This window comes from Rhinolophus ferrumequinum, chromosome 16 (assembly GCF_004115265.2).
Source record: "Rhinolophus ferrumequinum isolate MPI-CBG mRhiFer1 chromosome 16, mRhiFer1_v1.p, whole genome shotgun sequence".
NCBI lineage: Eukaryota > Metazoa > Chordata > Mammalia > Chiroptera > Rhinolophidae > Rhinolophus > Rhinolophus ferrumequinum.
In genome coordinates this window covers 22,828,559-22,850,117 of record NC_046299.1, presented here as the reverse complement: position 1 = coordinate 22,850,117, position 21,559 = coordinate 22,828,559, and the positions used below count along the sequence as shown (strand labels likewise).

The window sequence follows — 21,559 nt, the reverse complement described above, 5'->3', positions numbered from 1 at the left end:
ACTCTGAGACCTTAGATTCCCTCCTGGGATGAAAATGAGGGAGACTGGGTAGGTGCTAAGACCCCACCTCCAATTCACAGCATTGTCTCCATCTTGCCAGTCTCTTTTAATGGTGGAGGTGGAGGGGACTCAGGGGAGTAACTACCTGGTAAGTACTCTGAAAAGTGCCCTATTTTTCCTTCCATCTTTCTATAGAGCTTCAGACTGCTCCTAGCAAGTGCTTAGGCATCCTCCTCCCTCCCTTTGCACCCCCACCCAAAATCAGCAATCCCTCTACTCTCTAACTACCCCACCCTGGAACCTAACACCAAGGGAGCCTAGTTCAGCGATCTCAGCTGGGCTGGTCAGCATTGCTGAGTTAAGGGTATAATTTCACTGACCAAGCCTCCCAGGCATTCAAACCACCCAAAGCTCCTTCGATCCAAGCCCCCTCCTAGGCAGGGACTGCTTCCCCCACCCTGCCCCCAACAGCGTACTCCAGGCCTGTCCATCCCAGGAACCCTACCTCAGGAGGCCCCCCTATCTAGCAACCCCATGACAGTTAGTAGTGAGGAACAAGTCTGGGGGTGGCGTGGGGCCCAACCAGGAAGTCAACTTTTGAGGGAGATGGGGCCAGCTTGGGACACGAGGAGCAACACAATAATAAGGGGAAATGTGCAATGGGAGTGAAGCAGAATCCACAAGTCTAATTCATACCTCCTCCCCCACTGACTGGTCTTAGGACTGCAGGAAGAAGGGGGAAAAGATTGCCGTGGGCTGAGTCATTATTGGGCATCATTGACCAACCAAGACACTGTCAAACCGAAAAGTCTCTTTATTGATTGGTACCATACATGACTCAAATGGCCAAAAAAAAAAAAAAAAAAAAAAAAAAAGGCATTACAGTTGGAGTGGGACATCCATCTTCCCCACCCCTTCCCTCAGTTCCTGACACAATACCCTTCTTCCAACAGTGGCAGCTGGAGTGAATAGGATGTGGGGACCCCAGAATCCAGAAGGAAGAGAGGTGGTGCTAATGCTTCTGGAACTGGCTGGGAAAAGGCAGAGAAGCCAGAGCTGGGCCCAGACTTATGGGACCCTGCTCTTGGCCTCACCCTGGCCCACCTGGGGCCTCCACAGCTGAGGATACTGGCTGCCTCCCCTTTCCTTCTGAGGAAGGGGACTGGGAAGGATATTGGGAGATGAATCCTCTCTACTTCAGCTGAGGGATAGAGGCCTACTGCTCTCTGGTGAGCTTAGAGCTGGGACATTCCCCTCTGTGGAAGGCAGGGGATGACTACATATGCAATTTGAGGGGTTTGGGGGAGTACTGGAGATAGTAGATGAACCCCTCCCCCACCCCATGCCTGCCCAACTGAGACAAAACAAAAAACACAGTGACAAACAAGGCTACTCCCTTCCCTCCACACCCCCTAAGGGAGGGAGTCTCCCCCTTCCCCCATCCAAGACAGCTGCTCTAGTGGAGGACTTGTAAAGAATATACACACCATGGGGGGAGGGGGTTGGGGGCTAGGATTGAGGGAGTCACAAGCACTAGGAGGGCAGGCCAGGGTCCTGGAAGATGGGGAGACAGAGACAACAGCTGGGGGCTGTCACAAAAGTGAGGCCATCAATGGCCCCTTACCCCATGGCATGCCTTCTCCAACTCATCACCCCAGAGGAAAAGGGAAGAGAGATGGCAAAGTGTCTCCTTGGTCTGAAGCTCTCAATCTGTATAAAATGATAATGCACAACCCCCCCCCACCCTACCCACACGCTCACCTCCACCTGGGCCCTACGCCCCCCATCTGCCAGGTGTAGGGAGGTAGCTGGACTTTTAATAAGGGGGACAGGGGGGACATGAGTGATTTTTTTTTTAAACTTACATTTTTAATATTATTATTTTTTAAAAAACTTGGAGCTGGGATAGATGGCAGAAGGGAGGAACCCAGAGATTTACCCCTCTACCAGCCACCTAGGGGCAGGGCCTGGGGGAGGGGCACTCAACCAAGCCCCAACACTTTTAGTCCCTAAGGGCTGTGGATATAGACAACCCCAGTCTTGAAGGGGGTGGAGTCAGGAGGATGGGGAACCCAGAACCTGGGGTGAGGATGGAGGCAAATGCCCTGGGGTGTGGTCAGGACATTTCTCAGAGGTCCAGGGTCCACATAGGCATCCAGATGAGTACCCCCTTCCCCCAAAAGGCTCTGCAGAGGCCAGGCCCAGCCCAGGGCCACTGGGGGGCAAATCTTGGCACCTGCCCCCAGCGAGTCCAGTTCCTCCCTGAAGTGGGTGGATGGAGGCTGCCCATTTTAGATACTCAGTCTCTTCATTCTGTCTTCTGTTCCCTGGGGCTGCAAGGGGTGGGGCAGGCAGGCAGAGCACTGGGCGGCCCAGGTGCGGCCTTTACTGGGAGGCCTGTGACGTGGGGTTCTCCGATTTGCTTTCTTGGCTGGATGGAGGCTTGCTGTTCCAGGGGCTGTTGGCGCCCAGGGCAGGGGAGTTGTTAAAGCTGTCCTCGTCGTCAATGCCGTTGGCCGCATCAAACTGGGTGTTCTCCAGACGGGTGATGAGTCTCTCGTCCTCGTCCCCGAACTCCCCGCCCATCAGGGTGGGCTCCCCCACCACCATCACATCCTGAGAGTGGCGGAGGTCCCCAAACATAATCGGGGCAGGGGCTCGCCCAGCCCAGGGCGGCAAATACCCCCAGAGCCCCAGTACCCACCCCAGAAACTCAACACCCCCACCCCCTTCTCATACCCTAATTTTAAATATCAACTCCTCTGACATCCTTGCCCCTGGAATCCTTCCCTCTGAAGGACTGCAGAGCATCAGAGCCTTTAACCCACATCCACTAGATTCTGGGAGAAGTCGATCTATTCTCCTACCTCCCTAGTCCATCTCCCCCGAATTTTAGGGGGCTCCTAAACTTCTGTCCACATGTAAGAGAGGAAGCAGATCAAAAACACCAATGGGGGAAGTGTGTGCATGTGCGTGTATTCTAAATTCACACACATTCAAGGCTGCATGTCCCTCTATCCGTGTGAGTGTGTGCGTCTCTGATGGTCTGTGTGCCCCCAAGCTGTCTGTCCTGAACGTCCGTGTGTTCTCATGGCTGACTCTGTCCCTTCATGCCTATGTTGCCAGGTCTGAGTCTGTGTGATCACAACCACGCCTGTAACTAACAAGGACTCTCATCAGTGACAGAAGTCAGCCCACGCTGGCAGAGTACACTGAAAAACACCGTCTCTGCTTCTATGCCTGCTAGTGAGATTACACTGGGACAGGGTCAAGGGTCATGGGGCAGCAGTGGGGCAGCCCAGAAGAGAGAAGAAAGCCGAGATGCTTACAGGTACCTGGCTGGAGAGGGCGAAGGTGCTGGCTGGGCTTTTCTTCTTGCTGTTGCTGTTGTTGGTGTTGCCTCCCCCCGAGCTCATGGTGCTGCCCCCTGACATCTTCCGTTTCCGCCGTTTGCTGGGCTGCTGCCGGGCGGGCTCCGCTGTGCCAGGGAAAGCAGACTCAGGTGGGGCAGGGCCCTGGGCCTCTGGCTCCCCATTCTGGCTCCTAAGGAGCCTGAGCCTACCCTGATCCCAATCTTGCAGACCCAGGAGCCAGGATGGGGCTTCATGAGGAGATAGTGACACAGCCTTCGAGGGTGGCATCAGATCCTGGTAAGAGCAGGTACAGGCGCAAGGCACTCACCAGGGGGTGCTACCATGCGCTGCCACTTCTGGAAAAGGCAAGTTTTGAGGCAGTCACGAGGGCTGAGGCTGTAGGTCTTGTGGCGGGACATGAGCTCCTGCATGGGCTCAAGTATCACACAGAGCTGTAGGGAGACCAGAGCGGGTGGGGGGACTGTCAGGGGAGAGACATGGAGCGAAGGCCCAATGGGATGGGGCAGAGACTGGGTGATCAGACTCACTCGGAGGTAGTTGAGAGTGGAATTGGACAGCCCACACCGGGTGATATTTTTGGAGAGCTGATCCAACATCTGGGGGTCCTGGGCCTAGAGGGGGACAAAGATAAGAATACTAGCAGCTGGGTTGCATCTGCTCACCTGTCCTATTATCTGAGCCTTGTGACACTCCTAGTAAGAGAGAAGAAAGACTATTGTCAAATCCATTTTTCAGGTGGAGAAACTCTAACCCTCTCAGGTCACCCTCAGGTGGCAGACCTTGTTCCGCTATTCCCGCTGCCTGCCCTCCCCCGTGCATCTCAGGTCCTGCCCACACTCACATGCATGGCAAGGATGCTGCGGGGAATGAGCTCACGGTGCTGCCGGATGCTGAAGTGCCACGTCTTTATCCGCATCATGTCATCAAACATGAACTCCAGGTACAACCGGCCCTCCACACACACCTGGAGACAGACTTGTCACAGTTTTGCCCCCACCCCCATACCTGAAAGTATACCTGTTCTCCCATTTGCTCACAACTCTCCCACTGCATACAATTCTGCCACCTGCACCTAAATCTGGGTGCAGAAGTGGCGTAGACCATCCCTTACAAACCCGTCACAGCCCGGGCCCATACACATGCATAGAAGAAATGCTTAACTGATCCTGTCCTCTCACAATGGAGCTAGTGATACACCATCTGCTATAACCTCCGTGAGGGCAGGCAGGACACTGTCATGCACAAGCTCAGCAAATGCCTGCTGAATGCTGCAGGATGCCTGCTCTCCCTTCTCATCTGCCCACTTCCCGTTATGCCTCCCTGGGGAACAGCTGAGAACATTTTGGGAACAAGGAAGGGAATCAAATTCAGGTGCTTCAGCGCTCCACATCCAGCTGGGTTGCTGACCTGGGTGAACATGGGTTTGCCATGCTGGGTCACCATGCTGCCCTGGTCACAGTCGAGGGACACAAAGTTGCTGTGGAATGCCTCCTTGGGGTGCTTAAGCACATAGTACAGCTCCGTAGCACCCCCCTCAAAGATGCTGCGGAAGTAGCGTGGGATCAAGGTCCGGCCAATGGCTGTAGAGATGGGACAAACTTTTCAGAACCAACGAACCTCAAAAGAGGTCAGGCAGATGCCACCCCTGCCAAAACAGATACCCTGGGACAAAGAGCCCTCTCCCAGACCTTAGAATGACACAGAAGGCATACACTTGCACAGCAGAACTGGCAGAACCCCCCAGAGGCCACTCACTATATCTCTTTGGTCCATCCTCCAGGCAGAAAGTGATGGTTAACATGGCATCATCCTCAAAGAACTCAGTTGTGAAAGCATCCCACCAGAGATTGTCACACTCCTAAGGAGCACAGGGAGGGGTGTCTGTATGTCAGAAGATACCCCACGGGGTGCCCAGATGGCTCTCCCCGTCTCAGGTCCTTTCCCCTGGCCATACCTCTGTCCAGTTTTGAAGCCGTTTGTTAAGCTCGAATATTCTGTAGTCAGTTTGGTTGCCATATGGTGTGTGCCTCCTGGGGTAAGTGAAGAGGAGAGGTCAGCAGGAGCAGAGCCTCCCCACCCACAACCCCTCTGCCTTCACCCATGTAACAGAAAGCACCTCCCTCCCCACTGGACTCCACTTACCCGATCCCGGGCTCCAGGTATGTAGGCGGGTACATGGGAGTTGGGCTGTGTAAGGGAAGAGGCTATGAGAATGGGGGTAAAGACAGGAATTATTGGGGAGTGTCATGCCCTCCCCTTTTCAGGTAGGATCCCTTCTGGAGAAGGGATCGGAAATGAACAAGAGACTCACCCCACATCCCGATCTAGCATGGTGCCGGGATGAAAGGGGGGGAAGGCGTTGCCGTTCGGGGGCTCCTTCGGCGAGTACAGCTTGAATGACTTTGAGGAACAACCTAAAAGGAAAGAAAGAAGGGGTGCCCGGAGTCCCTCTTGAGGGCTCTCCTGGAAATTTGCTGGACTGTGTGGACAGGGACTGGTCTTCTGGAGCCCCCAGAGTGGACTAGGGGAGGGAGGTTACCCTAGGGAGCACCTACCTCTGCCTCTACCACGTTTCTCTGAAAATAAGACCAGGTCTTATACCGTATTTTCCCGAAAATAAGACCGGGTCTTATATTAATTTTTGCTCCAAAAGACGCATTAGGGCGTATTTTCAGGGGATGTCTTATTTTTTCATGTACAACAATCTACATTTATTCAAATACAGTCATGTCATCTTCTGGAATATCGTCATAACGTACTAAATGCGTCCGTCTGGCTGATGATCTTAACTGGGATTTATTTTCGGGATAGGTATTATTTTCGGGTAAACATGGTAAATCTAGTTTCTTTTATTAAGAAACTAGAAGTACTCAGCCCCAATACCCAAGACCCCATTTCTTCATGTGGCTGAGCCCTAGATAATAGAATTGAAACTGGAAAGAAATGTCAATACCATAGAATAAATAAATACCCAAATGTTGGAATCTAATTTTGATAAACACCCTTTTCTATATTATTTTGTTCAATCATCACAACCACGTGTGAGGTAGCAGGGTCAACTGTAACATTCCCATTTTACAGATAAGGCAACTGAAAGCTCAAGGGGTCTTGCCAAGATCACAGAGTTAGGACCTGAGCCCAGATCTTCTGATTCCCATATCCTATAGTATTTCTACCCTTCTAATGCCCTCTGGAGACCATGTTGGGGGAGGAAGAAGGGGGATTTTGCCAACTCCCTGCCCCTCCTCCACCTTCCAGGGTCTCAGGAGAGCAAGGGATAGAAAGATAAAGGGGGGTGGGTGTTTGCTGCGTGCCACCCACCAGATAACCAGTTGGGCCTTCTGCCTCCCCCACCAACGGCCACTCCCTTATCAGCCCAGCCCCCTCCCCCACACCCACCTCTAGTCTAGTGCTGTCTCCAAACCAGAAACCCAAAGCCTCAACCCATTTTGTCTTCCGACACTTGCAGTGGGAGAGGGAGGTAGAGGGGCCTCTACTGAATCCCACTCTACCTACAAACGGCAAAGAGGAGACCTGGGAAGGAGCATAGGTTCCAGGCGGCTCAGTCTAGGAGGCAAGTGGTAACCAGACAGGGGCCTCTGCCTGTGTGTATCTGTACATGTGCACATGTGTCCCCTCTCTACCTCACCCAACAGCACGAAGTTCCTGGTGTACTATTTCCTGACTGGAAGAAGTGTTATATTCATAGTTGGGTGTGAGCCAGGTACTTCTGCAATGCTGTTTCCCCCCTCCCTATAAGATGAGGGGAAACTGAGGTAGCATTCCAAAGGTCTTGACCCCAATCATAGTTGCTTCCTGACATCCCCAAAACTTGATTGCATTTGGAAGGATAGCTGTATTGGCTGTATCTGAGCCCCCTCCGCAATTTAGACACAAAATCTATTTTGTTCCTTGGGGGGAAGAGACAAAGGAAGACACTGTGCCAATGTGTATCATTTACTTCTTCCCCAGGGCCCCCTCCTCACAATATGGCAAAAGGAGGGTCTCAGAGGGACTACACTACACTGTCCCTGAAGGTGCCAAGAGTCAGAGCCTGTTTGTGCCTGCACATGCGTGTGCCTCATCCTGCCTAGCAGGCTTCTACCCTCAGCTCGCCCCAACATGCCTAACAAGGGCTGGAACCCAGCAGCCCCAGGCAGGATCAGGGTGCCGGCAACAGGCCCCTGCCCCTGCCCCGTCCATGAGCTCTTGCAGGCCACGTCCACCTGCTCCCGACACAGCACACACAGCCTTCACATGCCCGTCTGGACTGAGGAACACAGGCTCTCAGGAAAGAGACAGTCCCACCCACCCCAAGTCTCCCCACTCCACAGATAGGGAGACCAAGGCCACATAGGAAGCCAAGGCTCACACAGCCCCCCAGAGCCCAGGCCTGGGCAATGAACCTAAGCGTAGATGACTGGACCCAGTCCTCGTCCCCTAACTAGGCCTCCTTCCCCAAAAGCATCACTGCCTCTGCCCCTCCGTTTCAGGCCCTCTTGAAGAAACCTGTCAGCTCAAGACCCTAAAAAGAAGGGAGGTAGGATACCTGGGTTCCTCTCTTAATTCTGAAGAAAGTTTCCGAGCTTCAATTTCTCCCATTAACGAACTGACAAGCCTTGCCTGGGACTGGGTAACAGTTCTGAGGAGTTAAAGCCCAAAGCTCTGGGGCCTCTACGTACACTTCCAGTGAATGGACACCAACTCAGCATCTCTTCAGAGCCCTAGCAACTCCCAGTAGCCCCAGCACAAGGGCTTGGGAGTGAGAAGAGAAGGGGAGGGGACATCACCCAGACCATCTGTCCCTGTTGCTGCCTGTCCCCAGCAGCAGGGGTAGAGGGAGAAAGGTGGGGGTGGGGTGAAGGGGATGTGTCATCCAGCCCTGGAATCAGACATAGTCCCCAATTCCACCTCTAGCAATCTGGGAGCCCTTAGGAAAGAGAAGAGAGGAAGAGCCCAGAACTGGTAAAGTTTTCTCAGGATGGAAGCTGCATCCTGGGGCCGAGGGGGCACCTCCAGCTGGGCATTTCCATGGTAACCAGCCTGACCTGAGAGCAGGCCCCCTTCCTTTGGGGGCAGACCAGAGGTCAGCGGGCCTGGGAGCCCTGGCCTCTCTGAGCTGAGGCACCTTTCCCCCAGCCAGCATACCAGGCCTGGGCCAGACCCAGGGCCTTCCACCCACTCCCTTCAGGCTTGCAGGGTACCCAGACTTACCTGGGAGAACTGAGGGGGCCAGGAGAGATGTGGGGAGCGGCTGCAAGCCCAGCGGGGCCCTGGCAGGGGTGAGGACTGAGGGGGAGCCAACTTCAGCCGCTCATGTCCCGAGTGGGACAGGCAGGCCTGGCTGGGAGCTCCACTCCGCGGGGCCGCACAAAGACTCGCACGCACAGCCTCGGCCCGCCCCGAGGCGGCCACAGCCCCGGGGGAAAGTTACAATGGCCACTGGGCTGGGGGCCGGGGGCCAGGGGGCCGGCCTGGGGGGCGGGGGGCAGCGGGGAGTCCGGAGCCTTCTTTGTTTGCAAGGTTTCCCTCAACAATGGCTGCTCCGCTCTTTCCTCTCTCCTCCTCCTCCTCGGCTCTCCCTGCCGCCGCCTCTCGCTGCCTCTGCCTCCAAGCAGCCCGCCCGCCCTCCCCAGGCCACCAGGCCCCTCCGCCGGGGCACCAGGCGAGGCAGGGCCCAGCACTCACACTCACTCACACTCTCACTCGCGCACGCACAGACACACGCAGCGCCCGCCGGCTCCCTGCCTTTTCTCCCTTTCTCTCCGTCCCTCCCCGCTCGCTCTCCGAGCCTCTCTCAGAATGAGGCCCCAGGGCCGGCGGAGGGTGGAGCTGCCCCCACCGGCCCCGCCCCCTCCCTGCGAGGGATGAGGAAGAGGGAAAGAGGGAGGGAGAGGGAGGCAGGCTGGGAGGACTGCTGAGAAAAACAAAAGAGAGACAGAGACTGGGAGAGATAGGAGATGGAGAGATGGAGACAGAACAGGCTGGGCCTGGAGAGACCTGGATGGAGAGAAGGCCTGTGGGGGCAAGAAATTGAGATGCCACCCCACCCCCCAGCCTCAGGTCCTGGTGCTCAAGGCTGAGCAGGGGAGCCAAAGCCACAGGAAGGGATGGAGGAGGATGCTCTCCTCTCTGGAGACTCCCTGTATCTTTCAAGTCCCCCAAATCTCTCTTCCTCTCTCCTGTGATCTCTCCGGTTGAAGGCTGGTCAGGGCTGCCACCCTGGGTTTCAGACCCTTGTGAAATGCCAGAGCAGCTGGGGGGAGGCTCCAGTGGGTTATTTTTGACAGAGACACACTCTGACTTCAGCCTGTAAACACTGATTGGAGGGAGGGGGACAGTCCAGGCTCCCTGACCCCAACCCAGCTAAGTTCCAAGCCCTGACTTAGATCTGCCTTAGCAGGAAGCCCCTCCCCCACCAACCACTGGAGACACGTGGGTGCAGGGGAAAGAGGCACTGTCAGAGTTAAGGAAGGCAAACTTGCCTAACCAAGGGTCCCCAGAAGGGGCCTAGTCTGCTGCTAAATCCCAAGACAGGGGGTGTTTCTAAAACTTGGGTAATCGTCCAGGCCCTACTACCTAGACAGACAGGAAAAAGGAAACACACACACTGGAGGGGGTAGCGTATGGCCTCCTATTTCACTGAAGGTTGATCTCTGCTCCCTATTCCCTGCCTCCCCCACCCCCCACACACTGTCCCATGACAGGATTTCTCATGACATACACACCAGTTGACTATGGAGTAATAACGTTGCACCTGGCCCTGTGTCTATCATCCACACATAAATAACACATCTTACTTTCACGTAAGTAAGTACCTGATACACACTTCAACCTATGATATACCTCAACCCTAAGAAAACCCAACCCCAGGATCACTCACATACACAGCCAATGTCAGACCCTGACTTCCATACACACTGGAAACTGTGACATGTACGCCCCTTGACCCCAATATACACACCAAAACTGCATTCTACCTTCTGAACCTGTGACAGACTATTACATACATACCCCGACCACTTATTACCCAGGGACTAACCCCATCAACCACCCTTCCAGAAACCTGCACACTATTCTCCATCATGGCCTGGCCATGGTACACCCCAGCTTTCACAAATATATAAAAATTTATGACATTCAGATACCCTGCAACATACAGCCTACACTAGGACTGGAGACATTCCCAATAACTCCCAAATTTACAGCCCAACTCTGGGATGTCCACATTCCTTCACCACTGACAGGACAATTCCTGTCATTTGCTTCCTGCCTTTAAACTTTCCAAAGTGCATTCATAGGCAGTACCTCCAGAGATCCTTAAAGCACACAGGGCCAAATATTATCCCAACTTCAACAGATTACAGTGAGACAGGAGGGCCTGAGGCTGGATTCCTGGATTTCTAACCCCACTCATCCAAGCCCAGTCCTGGGGCACTGCAGCCATTCCTACTCCCTCGTCCCTCGTCCCTCCAAGGAATGGTCATTCCAGGCCCCAAATGACTGTCCACATGGGGAAGGGGGGGATACAGGCGTGTGCTCTGGCTTCTACCTTCAGTTCAGAGCTCAGGACCCTCACCCAGTCTGTCTCCTCAAATTTCGGGGAGAAGGGACCCTAAATACCAAGATATACCAAGACTCTGGCACATCACTCAAAACAGGGCCCCTCCTAGTAGTTCCCCTTCTCTAGCAAGTCTGCTCCTCTCAGTTCTGACTTAATTCCCCCACCCGCACAGAGGCAGAAGAGATCTGAATCAGAGGGCCCTAACATTGGGGGGAGGGGGTAAGAAGCAGCAAAGAATGACAAAGGTGATGAGGGAGAGAAGAGGGAGAGCACCCCTCCTGGAGGTGGGGAGTCTGAAGGGCAGCAGCCTGCCCCAGCCCACAGGATAAGGTACCAGCACTGCCCCCTGCCTGGGCCCCTGGGGCTCCCTGACCCAGGCCTCCAGTGTGCCTGCCCCCCTTCCTTTGTCTGTGCCCGGCCTCCCGTTGGCCTGGCGCTCTGCCATCCTCCTCTCCTGGCTCCCAGCCGCCACCACTGCTGCCTTCTCCCCTCCCCCTACTCCTCCCTGCCTTAACCCTTCTGAGCCACATGCTGCCCCAGACAGGCCCTGGACCCCTCAACAACCTGCCCTGCCCAGGATGATGCCCCTTAGCAGAGGTTCTCCCTGCTCCTGACCAAAGCCCCAGAAGCTATTTCCTCACCCTAGGAGCACTATGGGAGCTGGGTGTGAGTGTGTGTGTGTGTGTGTGTGTGTGTGTATCTTGTGGTGTTTCCTTCTGTGTGTGCATATGTGTGAGTCTGTGTGTGCTCTGGCTTCCCTCAGTCACATGTGTGGGGCATGTGCTGTCTCTGCCGGGCTGGGGGAGGAGGAGCTGGGAGACAGCAGAGCACAAAGGAGACTCAGACAGGCAGGCAGGCAGCAGGCAGGCGGCCTGCCAGGGCGCCTCGGCCCCCAACCTAAAGCTGCTCAGGTTGGGGGTTGGGGGGGCACCCGGGTCTTTGGGCCTGGACTGTACATGCTGCCACGATGCCCTTGTGTTCAGCCATGTGCTCCCACCCACCCATGCAAGCTTGGCCCCCTCTTTTACTCCAACTCCTACCATTCCCCATCCCCAGGCCACTCTCAAGTCCTTCCTCATGTGGTTCTCCTTGAAGTCTAACCTCCATCCATCCTCTGTGGCATCAATCCATAAGATTCCTTCACATTTGGGAAAAAGATTCCCCACTCCTGGCCATCTTCTGGCCCCTGTCACCCAACCAGGCCACCAGACACAAAAGGAACATGCCTTTTGGGGCACTGACCAAAGTTGTCCCCCTTCACACTCACACACCTGCGCATAGATCCTCATCCTGTCCCCATGCTACTCCCAGACTGAGGGGGAAACTTTCTCCCTTCTCTTACTGGTCCCAGGCACTCTGCCCCAAGTTCTGGGCCAACCTTCCATCTACCTTCAACCTGACAACCCATACCCACCTCTTACCCACTATTTGTAGGAACTAAGAATCAAAAGACTTGGCCTTCTAGTACGTCCAGCGCCTTAGTTTCTGCTATGCTTATGTGTGGCAATGCCCAAGGCTATTGGCATTCATGGATGTGAACAGGGTACCCAGCATGGGACAACTACAAAGAAGAAAATATAAATATGTACACCACGCTGGTAGGAGGAGAAATGATGGGGCCAGGCAGGATTCCAGCTTAGTAAGCTCTTTCCTCTCCTCTCTCCCACCCTCTGCAGCAGAAGCCAGCGGTTCCCACACCCAGATATTCTAGGATCCTCAGGCTCTACTGGCCCTCCCTCTGGGCCCCATACCCCTTAAACGTCAGCTTCAGCAGGCACTTTGTGTGCCCAGCCCAGCCTGGCTTGGGTCACATGATTTTCAAGGAAGCTTCCTCACTGGCAGCTTCCCTTGAGGGTTGGGGGGGAGGGAGGGCACTTGTGGGGTATGGGCCTCTAGAGGGGTAAAGGATCCAAACCAGGGTAGATTCAGGAACACCTGACTTTCAGAAGAAAGCTAACTCCAGCCTGAGACAGACTGGGGTCCTGCAGATATGGAAGAACCCAGAGTCCTGGGGATGCTGACAGTGTTCTGAGGTCCTCTGAAGACTTCTCCAGCCACATCACTTCTCTCTTTCCTCTTGGCAGTGAGTGCGAGCCTCTCCTCCCCTCTCCAGGAAAGACTCAGACCCAGGCTGTCACTGGCAAGAGTTCATATGGGGTTTGCGGGGGCAGGGAGCTGAGCCTAAGTCCTCTTTCAAGTTCTCACTTTGGGGTCAAGCATTACTCCCCTCAACTCAACTCTCACAAATCACTCTAGTTCCTAGCTTGCCTTGGGCTGCCACATTCCTCCTCCCACTAGGACGTAGATGCCAGACCCCAGGGCCCAATTATCTGTTCCCGCCCCCCCCCAGGAGTACCTCCTGTCCCCCAGGACGGCCAACCTTCCTAGGCAACAGGCAGGAAAATTTGGAGGGGGGCAAGAGGGGCCCCAATTAATCCCTCCCCCCAAACACGGTCCTCAAAAACAGCCTGGAGGGGGGTGTCACAGGATATGTAACAGAGGGAATAGGCAACAGGGAAGGGGGGGACAACCCAAACCAGCCAATCACAACTCTATGGTGACCTGAGGGGGGGGTCAAAAGTCCAGACTCACTTCTGATTGGCTAACACCGTGGAATTCTGGGAATTTCAGCCCCCCCTAAGTAATCTCCCCCACAAAAAAAAAACGTATACACAAGCTATCCCCAGCACCCCCTCCCCGTGTCTCCAGGCTGCTGCGCATTTTACACAGTTGGGAAGAACACTTCCCCGGTCTGAGGCCCCGCATACCCTCACAGCCCTCCGCCAGACCTCCGCCATGCCATCGATGCCCCCACACAAGTTCTCGCCAAACAAGGGGTGAAGGATCCGCGGGAGGATGAGGGAGGGAGGGGCCAGGCGGCCGCGCGCCCCACTCACCAGGACAGGCACAGCCCACTGACATCTTCACATCGCCCGCCGCTGGGGGCCCAGCCGAGTCACGGTGCCTGCCCCGCTCGGGGACAGGCCGGGCATGAGCTACCGCCGCTGCCTGCGGCCCCCGCTGCCCTCGCCGGCGGCCCGGCCCGGCCTCGGCCCGGTGCGGGAGGGCCCTGGCTGCAGTGAGGGGCCTGTCAGGCGCAGAGCAGACAGGAAGGAAGCCAGGCAGGAAGGCGAGCTGCCTCTAAGTGTGTGCGCGCGGGTGTGCGTCCCCCGAGTGTGTGTCCGTGTGTGCGCGTGTGCGTGTGCGTGTCTGTACGCTCCCGCCGCCCTCCCCGCCGCCAACGCCGCCGCCGCTCGCCCCCCTCTCCCTCTCGTCCTCCTCACTCCCGCTCTAATAGGCGCCCGCTCTCCAGCCCCAGCCGGGCTGGGCTGGGCTTTATTAATATGCTAATTGCCTGCTAGTGGGAGGGGAGAGCCGTGTCAAAGTGACCCGGGCGGGTGCGCGGCGAGCGACGACGTGCGTGCGCCGCGCGGCGGGCGGGCGGCTAGAGGCCGGGAGCGTTCAGGGAACAGCATGCATGTGACGCAGCTTTTAAAAAAGGAGACGGAGGCAGAGACCCCAGAGGGAGGGCGAGGGGGCGGGATAAGAGGCGAAGCCTCACACTCGGTGTCCGTCCTACGGGCGTCGCCGAGTTGGGAGCGTAGAAGCCGGAGCCGGAGCGGGAGCCGGTACTGCGAGAGGCGGAGCCAGGATGGGCTGTGAGGTGTAGTTCTTTCTCCACCCCCGGCCGCGATCAGGGAGGGAAAAAGAGACTGCTGAGACCCCAGTCTTATTCTGGACTCCCCTTGTTGTACACCTCCGCCCCAACCTGGGTGGGGAAAAGAAGCATTATCCTAATTCCTGTAGTAACCCCTCAATTCACCTCCCTAAATTAACCATCCCTCCCTTGCCTGCTAAACCAGTTGGGACTAGAGCTAATTAAATGGGGTCCCCGCCCTCCCCCGCCTAAGGCCCAAGGATCTGCGTTTTGTTGGGGGGGGAGGGGCCAGCGGAATGACCAGCCAGGTTGGACTGGGGAGGGGGGGAAATCCGCAGGCCATCTTTCCCCCTTGCAGGCTCTGACTCATCAGTCAAGACACTGCTCCCTTCCCCCTTTCTCCATCCAGTCCCAACCTCCCCCTACCCCCCACCCCCGCCCTCGCCTGGAAGCTGCTCTCCTTTGAGGGCCTGGAGACTGGGAAGAACTGGAAGCAGATTCCTCCAGTGCCCCCTACTCGAAGGGTCTGTGGCCAAGGTGTATGTGGGGGTTCTGGATGGTCAATGTTTGTGGAACGCTCCTTCCCCAGGGAGGAGCCTCAACAACCTTCAGGCGCTCCTGAAGGACTCCCCAACCCAGCCCGAGGGGGGGCTCCATCTCCATCCCTTCCCTAGAGCTCAGCCGTAGCTGCCTCATAAACAGGAAATACCTATTAGCAAGGAGGAGAGAGGGGAGGGAAGACGTCTGGAAAAGAGAGTTGGCCCCCTCTCTTCTGTGGGGTCCCCAGCTGCTAGCTTCTCTTCCTTAAACTTCTGGGTGGGCCCCAGAAGTAGACGCTGTGGACCAGGGCTCGTGTCTCCTCCCTAGGGCATCTGGCCCAGACTGGGTAGGGGGTCCTCCTCCCCTTGTTATTTAGTAAGGGGGATTGATTATGAAAGTTCCCTCACTCCTTCCCCAGTCTGCACAGCTGGATTGACTGGCTGGGGAAGGGTTACAGATATGGAGGCTTAAGTGTTTAGGAGATCTCTTTCTCTCCACCTTAGCTTTTGCTGAGGGAGCGTGAAATGATGGGCGGATGCGGAGTCGGGGGGTTGAAAAGATGGCCTTCCTATGGGGACCCCCTCCCCTGTGTTTAGGAAATGGTGGGGGAGGGGAGCTGTAAGCAGCCTTCCCATTCACAATGTGGATTCCCTCACCCCAGCTTTCCCTATCCCCACCCCCAAAGGAGGGGGGAGGGAGTGGCAGGGATTGCTGATGGACCTGACTGAAGGCAAACACACACAAATATTTCCTTGACAGCATCCCCTGCCTGTGTCTACCTCCTCCTCACATTTCCCCAGGCAGAGGTCAGCACTAGAGGGAGTAAAGGGAACCAAAAGCAACAGAACACTGGCCTGGAATTTTGGATATATTTCAGCTTTGCTCCTCACTAGCAAATGACCTGGGACAACTGACTCCCCCACTCTGAGCTTTACCCTTTAACTTTACCCTCTGTAATTGGTACCTGCAACTTGGTGAGAATCAAACTAGACAATGCATGCCCAGTCACTTAGCCCAATGCCAGCCATGTCAGTACTCCATATACATTAGCCCCTTTCTGCTTTCTTTGAGGTTATCTGTTATTTTAACAGCATCAGGAGTGGGCTGGATTGCTTGAAGGACGAGAGATAGTGTGGAGGAGAGGGACTAGCTACTTTGACTTTTCACTCTCTGCTGTCCCTGAATTTGCCTTCCCCTAATACTGCGACCACTTACCCCTAAGGCCACTCATTCCAAACAACTAGCTTGGCCAGATTCCACGATGATCACCAATTACCTGGGTGGATGAAGGGACTTACAACCCACTCCTTTGAATCTAAGATTCCCTTCTCCTAAATTACACATGTGAAAGGTGGAAAGCAAAGAAGAAAAAACAGCATTTGTTGAACATATACTGTGTGCCAGGCACTGTGCTAGGTGTTTCACATTTGAAGTCTCATTTATTTTTCTTGAGGACCTTTGGAAGAAGGTGCTTTTACTTCCATTGAACGAACAAGAAAACGGAGGTTTAGAGTGGTTAATAAATTTGAACTTGTTTGTAAAACATTCTTCTTCCTCTTCTTTGCCTACTAACTAGTTAATGCTTCATTTAAACCTCAGTTCCAGCTTCATCTCCTCTGGAACTTCATTTCCCATCCCCACCCCAGCTGATCTGGTAGCCCTGTTTCCTTTAAGGAAATAATCATCTCATACTGTTGAATGGGTGATTAAGTTAAGGGGTTTCAGCTCCTTGAAGAACCAGGTTTAGGGAGGTTAAGTAACTTACCCAGGTCACACAGCTAAGTACCAAGCTCTTTTCCCTGCCTTATTTCTAGTATGGACCAAACCTAGTGAAGGAGAGAACATCTTTGGAGCAGGTCTGGGAATTGTGGTGCAAGCAAAAACAGGAAGAGAAGTCACGGATGCCTGGCAGATGGACCTGAGGTATGGTAGGGAGGCGGTGAGCCTATGTAGAGGGTCTTTAATGACAGTGTCCTGGAGGATGGCAGGCTTGGCTGATTGGATGGATGGATATGAGTATTTTTTTTTTAGGTGAAATCACATGACGTAAATTAATGATTTAAAACTGAAAACTCAGCAGCATGCCAGCATTTTTAATACCAGTCATTAGTGAAGGATGAACTCTAGACACAGGGAATGAAGCAAAGTGGGAGGGACTGAGAAGAGGTGAGGCGAGAAAATGGGAAGGGAAGAGGAGCTCCACAGAGAGGCAGACAGCAGAAACAACTGGTGAGACTAACTCCAGAAGAGGTGAGTTTCCTGCTGCTTCTAGCCCCTATAAACTGTCCCATCTAACCCCTTCTGCTGAACTTGACCTTGGCCTTCTATTTCCTCCCACATTTCTCTTACCCCTGAAACTACTTCAAATTCTTACTGACATTGTTCTTTCAAGAATGAATTTTCTTTTTCCATCAAGATAGTAGATGATATATATATGTCTTATTGATGGCTGTGTCCCCAGCACCTAACAGGGTGCCTAGAACCTAGTATGTGTCCTATAGCATTTGGTGAATGATAAGAATTATATGATAGGATTTATCTTCTCCTGCCTCAGCACATGACTCCTTCCCCTCTTGTCCATTGACCATCATCATCACCATCTTCATTTAACTACCACCATTCCTTCTTTTCCCTGCCAAAACAGTTTTTCAGAGTGTATAAGAAACTCCCAGGAAACATGTTAAACATGTAGAAAGCCCCACCTTCACATAAGAGGAAATCCTCTCTCTGAAGAGGGAAAGGGATCTGAAATCTGTATTTTTTTTTTTTTTAAGATTTTATTGGGGAAGGGGAACAGGACTTTATTGGGGAACAGTGTGTACTTCCAGGCCTTTTTTCCAAGTCAAGTTGTTGTCCTTTCAATCTTAGTTGTGGAGGGTGCCATTCAGCTTCAAGGTGTTGTCCTTTCAGTCTTAGTTGTGGAGGGTGCAGCTCAGCTCCAGGTCCAGTTGCTGTTTCTAGTTGCAGGAGGCACAGCCCACCATCCCTTGGGGGAGTCGAACTGGCAACCTTGTGGTTGAGGTGACACGCTCCAACCAACTGAGCCGTCGGAGAGCTCAGCGGCAGCTCAGCTCAAGGTGCCGTGTTCGATCTTAGTTGCAGGGGGCACTGCCCACCATCCCTTGCGGGACTCGAGGAGTTGAACTAGCAGCCTTGTGGTTGAGAGCCCACTGGCCCATGTGGGAATCGAACCGGCAGCCTTTGGAGTTAGGAGCATGGAGCTCTAACCGCTTGTGCCACTGGGCCGGCCCCTGAAATCTGGATTTTAAAGAATTTTCACTGGTCTTCCTTTTAAACACAATAAATGTGTTCCCACTTCAGAGCCCATGCACTAGCTGTTCTTACAACAGAACACTCTTTGAACGGTAGGTCTTCTTGTGATTCAGGTCTTACTTCAAATATCTCTTCTTCAGAGGCCTTACCTGATCATTCTGTACAAAATTGTCTCCTCTTACTTTTTACACTCTCCCATTTATTTTCTGATAGCACTTACAGCTCTTTCAAATTATTTTGACTCTTTGTTTACTTGGAGATTGTCTCCCCACTAGAATGTGAGCTTTGTTAAGGGCTTTTTGTTTTGTTTTGTTTGTCTTTTTGTCATTACTGCATCTCCAGTGCCTAAAACAGTGCCTGGCACATAGTAAGTGCTCAGTAAATAAACCAGAAAGCTGATTTGTTAATTCATACTGAGAAATATAGATCATGTGAACAGGACATTTTGTCTCACTTAATCAATACTCTTTATCCCCATAGAAAATGATACGTGAAGTCAGTTATTATAATCAGGTGAGTCTTTGGTGAGCATGGAGTCAGGCAAGGACGCATGATTGGAGGTTCCAATGTTCGGTGGCTTATGTCTCTGAGGTTTTCCTTCATGGCCCTTAGGAATGCACCTGCCAAGGACACTAGTAGCCATGATACCACCCTTGTCTCAGTGGTACTGGAGACTCAGATATATTTTTATCTTTTTGAGTAGATTCCATGCAGATACCATACTTAGGTGAATACATTGTTTTGTCAGATGCTGAACAAAGCAAAAATGGCACAACTTTTTTTCTTTATCATTAATCTTCTTCCCGAAGCCTAATCACCATAATAATGATTATAACCAGTGCCCAAATCACCAATATTACCAAGCATCTCTTAGAGTATGTTTCTTCCACAGAGGAAAAATTGTGCCGTCTTATATTGGTTCTTACTGATTTCTCATAGGCAGATTATTTCCAAGTTTATTGGAAATAAACTTTATTGTTGCCCTCATAGGACTATTTTATAGAGATAATTGTGAACAGACTCAGTTTCTGAATTTGTGGCTTTTAAAGCTTATTTGGAAAGACAAAACTAATACACCTGAAAGATTACAAAACTAACTAAAAGGCAGTTGTATTAGTCTGCCCAGGCTGCCATAACAGAATACCACAGATGAAGTGGCTTAAACAACAGAAATTTATTTTCTTACAGCTCTAGAGGCTGGAAGTCAAAGATCAAGGTGCTGGCGGGGCTGGTTTCTGGTGAGACCTCTTTTCCTGTCTTGCAGGTGTCTCTTCCACTTCTGACGGCAGTCCTGTTGAATTAGGCTCCCACCTTAATGATGTCATTTAATTTTACCTCTTTATCACTCTTATCTCCAAATACAATCATATTGGGGGTGGAGCCCTTCAATGTATGAATTTTGCCTGGTGTGGGTGTGGAGGTGGGCACAATTCAGTCCAGAACAGAGATGCTCTCCTCTCATGAATTTTTTTGTGGGAATGTATATTGATGCAACCTTCCTCAAGGGCCATTTGGTATTATCCACCAAAATTTCAAATGTATATATCCTTTAATTCAGCAATCTCATTTTAAGGAAATTATTCCATAGAAAGAGTGTACAAAAGTGTGAAGATACATGTACACATGTATAAGAATGTTCACTGTAACAATTCGTTATAGTGAAAAACTGGAAATAAATATAACTTAAATAAAAACTGGAAATAGCTCTCTTCCCTTCTCTCTTCCTCTCTTTCTTTCCTTCTCTCTCTCTCCCCACCTCACTTACTCTCTCCCTCCCTCCCCACAAACACATACCAAGGAAAGACCCTGTGAGAAAACAGTGAGAAGGTGGTCGTCTACAACCCAGGATGAGGACCACCACTAGACACCAACTCTGCTGGCACTTTTAGCTTGGATTTCCCAGCCTTCAGAACTATTCCAAGCTCCAGTGAATGTTTATTGGATGGAATATACTGTAGCAAGCCTAACTTTTCTCATGGCCTATTAGGAAAAAAACCAAAAACTGGAGATAAATGTAATTTAAATAATGATATAGTTATATAATGGAATTAGTATGTACTAAGATCTCAGCAAATATTTGGTTAATGGGTGAACTAACATATTGTTACATGAAAAAAAGCAAGTTGTAGAACCATACACATGGAGTTGTCCTATTTTTGAACAACAAAAAAAGACCAATGTGCAAACCTATATAATTTTATATTCATAGAAAAAGTGTGGATGAATACACACTGAAAGTGACAAGGGTTAAATCTGGGGAGAACTAAATAAATCTGGAGGAGAATTGCACACCAAATACATTTTTTACTTGATATGTATGTATATCGTTTTATACAGTGTGAAATGATTCTTAAACTTTTGTAATAAAAAACTTTTTAAAAATAGGAAAACAGTATGAAGTAGTTTCTAAATGGCAAGTGAGTGAATAGTAGAGATAGTGATAGGCTGTAGAAATACAGAGAGGGATCACACTTGGCTGGGATGATCCAAAAGGCTTTCTTGGATAAAATAGGGCAGGAAAGATACTTCCAGGTGCCACTATTCCACAGAAAAACCAATGCAGGAGAACACCTGTTGTCTTTGGAGGACAGCAAGGTGATCTGCATTAGCAGGAAATAAATTTGGTAATGAGACACCAACCTGGGTTTCTGAGCGGCCCAGATAAACGCTGAGAATGCAGTGCTTTAAAGTTCTGAGATTAAAGAAACTCACAGTAGTACCGCAGTATGAGACTAGGTGAGGGTCAGAGCCTGGAGCGCGGGTGCTCACTAGGGGGTGCTGTTTCAAAACATAGACCCACTTGGACTTCGGTGAAAGGAATGTACATACAGTACAGCAGGTAAAACATCAGGCAAAGAGGGCGTTCCGATAAAATGAGCAAATGTTAACTCTTCCCTTACCTTTCGCTCCCCAACTGGGTCCCCACTACACAGCAAAAACTAAGCATTACAGTAAGCCTACAGCATGTGCCACTCTGGCTTTGCTTAAAGTGACTACTACTCCCAGGCTCCCTCGCCAGGCCAGAGCCCTCTTTCCGGGTGCAAGTGGATCTCGCCGCATGACCTTCTGGGATTCGTAGTCTTGCAGTGTCTTCCGGGAGTTGTAGTTCCCTTCCCACAATCGGCTGGGCGAGGCAGGCGACTCGGAGGC

The 21,559-nt window shown here is 52.3% G+C and overlaps 1 protein-coding gene across 3 annotated transcripts; it reads right to left on the bottom strand.

The window, feature by feature from the left end:
• Positions 1-796: 796 nt before the first annotated feature.
• On the bottom strand, positions 797-14,188 carry LDB1 (LIM domain binding 1). Of its 3 annotated transcripts, none has more exons than XM_033130409.1 (11): positions 13,836-14,188; positions 5,686-5,788; positions 5,517-5,561; positions 5,329-5,404; positions 5,130-5,232; positions 4,782-4,954; positions 4,216-4,338; positions 3,902-3,985; positions 3,682-3,805; positions 3,336-3,478; positions 797-2,616 (listed from the first exon to the last, which is right to left on the bottom strand). In XM_033130409.1, exons 1-11 carry the CDS (start codon positions 13,858-13,860, stop codon positions 2,386-2,388), a joined length of 1,230 nt encoding a protein of 409 aa, XP_032986300.1. In that variant the 5' UTR covers positions 13,861-14,188; the 3' UTR covers positions 797-2,385. The 3 variants fall into 3 exon arrangements, with proteins under 3 accessions (XP_032986300.1, XP_032986297.1, XP_032986301.1); XM_033130406.1 differs by having other exon boundaries at positions 3,330-3,478; positions 13,836-14,187; XM_033130410.1 differs by lacking the exon at positions 13,836-14,188 and adding an exon at positions 8,589-8,610 and having other exon boundaries at positions 835-2,616; positions 3,330-3,478.
• Between the last annotated feature and the right edge of the window lie 7,371 nt (positions 14,189-21,559).